General features: G+C 40.1%; 1 protein-coding gene across 1 annotated transcript in view; it reads right to left on the bottom strand.

Annotated features, from left to right (window-relative positions):
* The window catches only part of LYPLAL1 (lysophospholipase-like 1), a 51,108-nt gene extending 49,365 nt beyond the window's left edge, over positions 1–1,743 (bottom strand). Inside the window, exon 1 of the mRNA XM_006890575.1 lies at positions 1,665–1,743. Within this exon, the coding sequence (XP_006890637.1) occupies positions 1,665–1,719 (55 nt within the window). The 5' untranslated portion in view covers positions 1,720–1,743. The remainder of the gene's footprint in view (positions 1–1,664) is intronic.
* Positions 1,744–4,801: the final 3,058 nt, after the last annotated feature.

Raw genomic sequence — 4,801 nt, 5'->3', positions numbered from 1 at the left:
GGAAAGAATAAGGAAAATAACTTCTAGAAAAGTGGTCTCTAGAAAGAAAGAACAGGTCTAGGGATTTTTCCAAAAGCTAGTACGCATTAATTTATTTATGTGAAAACAAACCAGTTGTCAACAAGTCGATTCTGATTCATGGAAAGCTACATGTTTCAGAGTAAAACTGCATTCTGTAAAGTGTGCAATGACTTTGAATTTTCAGAAGCATTCTATTAGGCCTTTTTTCAGAGGCACACCTTTTACCAGTCATAAGTCTTGCCTTCTAAACACCTTTATCTCCTTTCTTTATTATTCCAAAAATGGTAAATTCTTGTTCAGACAAATTTTGGAGCCAAGCAAATGTGAGTTTTAATACCAATTCTATCACCACTCACTACAGCAGTCACATGATCCTGGGCAATCTGTTCAACCCATGTGAGCCTCCTTTTCAAAATGAGCAAAATGATGCCTCCCCAAACTGCCCATTTCCAAGTGCCTTCACCTTCTCAGCCTACACTACTGTAAGCTCAAAGACAACTTTCTCCATAAAATCTGAGTTCTTCATCTCCCAAATTCCTTAATCATGCCTAACCTCAGATTTCTTTTCCTCTGTGCAATTCATTTGGCAGTAAATCAAGCACCATCTTGTGATCTCCCATCTACTGCTGACTCAATCTGTTAATTGAATTGTTTTTGTTTTTAACTTTAGGTAGGCCCTCTGAGGACACCAGCTACAATTCTTTCCTTCAACAAACATTTTCCAAGGACAAGCACTAGGAATGCAAAGATTTAAAACAACTGTCATACTCCTGAGGAACTCGAAATCTCGAGGGGGGAGACAAACATGATTGCACAATAAAAACAAAATAGTACACAAACATAAGAATAAGGCTGAGAATGTTACATAAAATTAGCTCTATGTTACTAAGGACAGGCACTGGAAGAACAGAAATGGTTAAGTGCTAATAACTATTCAGAAGCACCTTGAAAGAAAGTGTGCCCAATGTACCTCCCAAAGGTTGAAAACTTTATGGGGAAGTTAGCTCTCCAAAGAACACATGCGGATACTTGGAATCTAGTCGACTAGACCACAACTCACAATGACTAGGGTGTGAAGAGTTAGGACTCAAGAAGAGATGATGAGGAAACGTGGCAAAAAATGGAGATGGCAACCCAGTCCTTAAGCCGTACCTCACGGAGGAGATAGCTCGTTCGGCAAATTCTATTTCATTGTGACTCTCAAGCGTTCTCCTCAGTAGACTGGAGGGAATAAGCAATGGCAAGTAATGCAATGTGGTTAAGCCTAACCCCAAGCCCATTAGTAACTGAGGCTCAAAAACACTGATAAGGATTTGCTCCTAGAAGGAAACTTACCTTACTAACTTGTACCATTTAAATTTAGGGTAGAGGATGGAGGATAGTTAAGAGCTGCACCAGGGACAATGGAAGAGTGGAAGGTTCTGCAGCGTGGAGAGGGGATTAGGCTAGGAGCTAGGCTGGCTGACCCCTGATGGGAAGATACAAAGAGGAAAAGGAGGGGATGTCTGAGGCGGGCCACCATGCCGGTGTGCACTGCTATGTAAACTGGAACCCAAGGCCCAGCGTCCCATCACAGCGGCAGCACAGGCTGAGTGGGGGGCATTTCCCAAGTTGCAGAAAACTTAAATGTAAAATGCATCCACCTGAACCATGTAGGAAGATCAGAGAGGCGCTGTGCTTGCCAGCCGGCAACACCATATACAGCGGCAAGCGAACTGAACCCGACGCCATCCCCGCGCTGCCGAGAGATCGTCACAAGCCGCGCCCCTGCTGCCGTCGCGGGCTCGCGCACGCAGCACGCAGACGCCGGGTGCGCGCAAAGGCCACGCACGTGCGTCGTGCTTGACCCAAACTGGGTTCCGGAGCACCTTGTATTCCTTCTGGGATCAGAAGTGGGGTCAGTTATCCTTCTCCAAGACTCGTTTTTTTAGCTAAGAATGAACACGTGTCAGATTCGTAATGAATAGCTGTATGTGTTAGACATTTACTATTGGATTTTTAAATGCAATCATGAGATGCAGGGTTATTTAGTGTGACTGTGTTTAAAATTCTTCATAGATTAAACATTGTTTACCTTCTACAGATATGAACATCTTTTACCTTCAGATATGATACTTATGCAGGTTATTTTCAACTTAATATAGCGAGGAAGAAAAAAAAAAAAAGTTCACCAGAGCTCGCAGAGAGTAAAATGATGTTGTTGTGTACTTTTAAGTCAGACCATCTCCTAGCTGGACACTCCAGCAGGGTCAAAGACCATAAATATAAAGAAGAAGATGATCCATCTTTCTCCAGAAGAGAGGCTGGTGGATTTGAACCCCTTACTTTTGGGTTGGCAGCACAACTTACTACTAAGTGGCTAGAGCTCCTTAGAGATAACTAGGGATAATATCAGAACTTTTTGTTGTGTGATTTTTAATAGTTTACGAAGCAAATAAATTTTTTTTATCACAAACTTGTTTGGTAGTGTTATTCACTTTTTGACAATGATTTAAAAGTGCCACAGTGGAACCAATCCAGATCCTCTGATCCCAGACTGTGAAATTTTCCATGATGTCATCTCCACTTGCTCAGCCACAAACTTGCTCTGGCCACAAAAAGGCTTTAGCCCAGACCAGATCCTTGACAATGAACAATATCTAATATGAATTTGATCATCAATAACCAGAGTAATTCAACCCAAAAAGTAAGCTTAGCAACATTTCCATGTGAATATTTTCATCTGGAAGCACACAATAGTAAGTAGTAATGATCTACAAACAACTTTCAATGCCAAGGGCTGCTATGCAAGCAGGTAGATGTTTCCTTTTTTAAAATTCAACGCAGCCACTGGACACTGACCTTCTATTCCATGTAGTCTGCATTATATTTAAACTATTAGAATTTATCTTCTATTTATAGTTGCCTTGTCCACCTCGCCCCACTTGAAAACTGCTTATCATGGATCAGTCGCCATATAAACTCTTATGCCTTCAAAGTAGTGTCAAAACGGTACATAATGCACACCCATGTTTATCGCGGCTTTGTTCACGATAGCAAGGAGTTGGAAACAACCTAAGTGCCCATCAACAAGCGAATGGATAGAGAAGCTGTGGTATATTCATACAATGGAATACTATGCTGCATTGAAAAACAAGGAACTCGTGCAATATTATTCAAAATGGGTGACCCTGGAGGACATTATGCTGAGTGAAATATCTCAGTCACAAAGGGACAAATACTGCATATTGCCACTGTTGTAAAACAGGACTGACATCGGGGTTAGGGGGGAGATTGAGAAAGATGGAATAAATAATATATACTGCATTGAAACAGATGAGGGAGAAACTGTTTAAAAGGGATATGTGATTACATATTATTGTCATGATAGGAATCCAGAACGAAGACTACATAGTGGAGTGGACCTGGGAGCGGGGAGGGATTGTAAAACAATGTGGGGGGAACTTTTCTTTTATTTTTCAAAGAGAAGACTGTACTGGGGGGGAGGGGTGGTCAGGAAGAAAACTGCAACAATGAATGAATGGAAATCAAAAGTCTCTGTAAATTTTCATTAAAATAAAAAAAAAAACAAAACCCAAACCTGTCTATAGTAATAATACTACAGGCTGTTAAATAATCAGAATGTTAGCTATGTGGTTTCCATAAATATATAATTTCTCCAAGGTCAAATGGGTCTGTGGCTGAGAGTGCAGAGTGAATGCTGAGTCCCTGAAAAGAGTAGGGGAGGTAGGCTGTGCACTCCCTAAAAACTCCCAAAACACTGTTTCTAGGCCAGGGACTCCCCTATGGGCCGGTTACTGTCAAGAGCCTGGTAAGAAGAGGATGCTACCACTTCAAGGTGCCATGTCAAGTGAGGCCTTGAGTTCTACACTTATAACTCCACTTACTTACATAAATTCTTGTTTTACACCATTCCATTCTTTCCAGGCAGAGAAAAGGGGGGGGGGAGGGAATCAGAAATAAATTATTTTATTTCATTATCAAGTATCATTGATAATGAGCATGGCAAGCAGCTGACATGTAACGTGCTATGAACTCCACCATCAGAGCTCCTGATAGTCATCTAGAATTTCCATTTGTTCAGAGTCTCTGTGCTTAAGTTTCCTATTGTGGGTTGCTCTTCCAAGTGAAAGAGCACTGAGCTAGTAGGCAAGCAAGAGACACACCTGAAGGCTGGATTTTTGAGTTTGGTCTAGCAATGGAACCTACCCAGATAAAGATCACTATAAGTCAGAATGTGCCAAATTCCTCGAAACCTAATCAAAGTACTTTTCAGTGATTTAACTGCTTAGCTATTGATGCTATTCCTTCCGCTCTATTTATTTATAGAAAGAACAAAGTTTTAGATTTAGAAATACCATCTGGTAAACAAACCGTTGAATAAAAAAATGTTTTGTTCCTTTCACTTAACTGCATTACTTTGAAATGTAATTAAGTTTTAGGTCAGTTGTTTGCTTCTCTCAGGAGAACTCTTTTTGCCCTGTTAAGCTTGAGGGAAAAAAATCCACTGGAAAATTATCCATTATATATTCTTATACTCTTTATTATTTATCTTTTATTTGTATATGTATGTACATATATATATCTTTTCTCTCTATATTTATTTTATTGTTGTTGTTGCTACTCATTTGCTTTCACCCACTCTTTGATGCATCTATTTGGTGTAACTTCAATGTCCAAGCTAATAAATGAAAGTACAGAAATGAAACAAACATAATCTTATTTTGAGGGAGAAAGAGAGAAGATCAACTATCTATTGAAATCTACAGATAAAAATGGC

Source organism: Elephantulus edwardii, unplaced genomic scaffold, assembly GCF_000299155.1.
Source record: "Elephantulus edwardii isolate Elephantulus edwardi_28Jun2011 unplaced genomic scaffold, EleEdw1.0 scaffold00090, whole genome shotgun sequence".
Lineage (NCBI taxonomy): Eukaryota > Metazoa > Chordata > Mammalia > Macroscelidea > Macroscelididae > Elephantulus > Elephantulus edwardii.
Note: the sequence above shows the minus strand (reverse complement) of the source record. Positions and strands in the feature narration are given on the sequence as shown.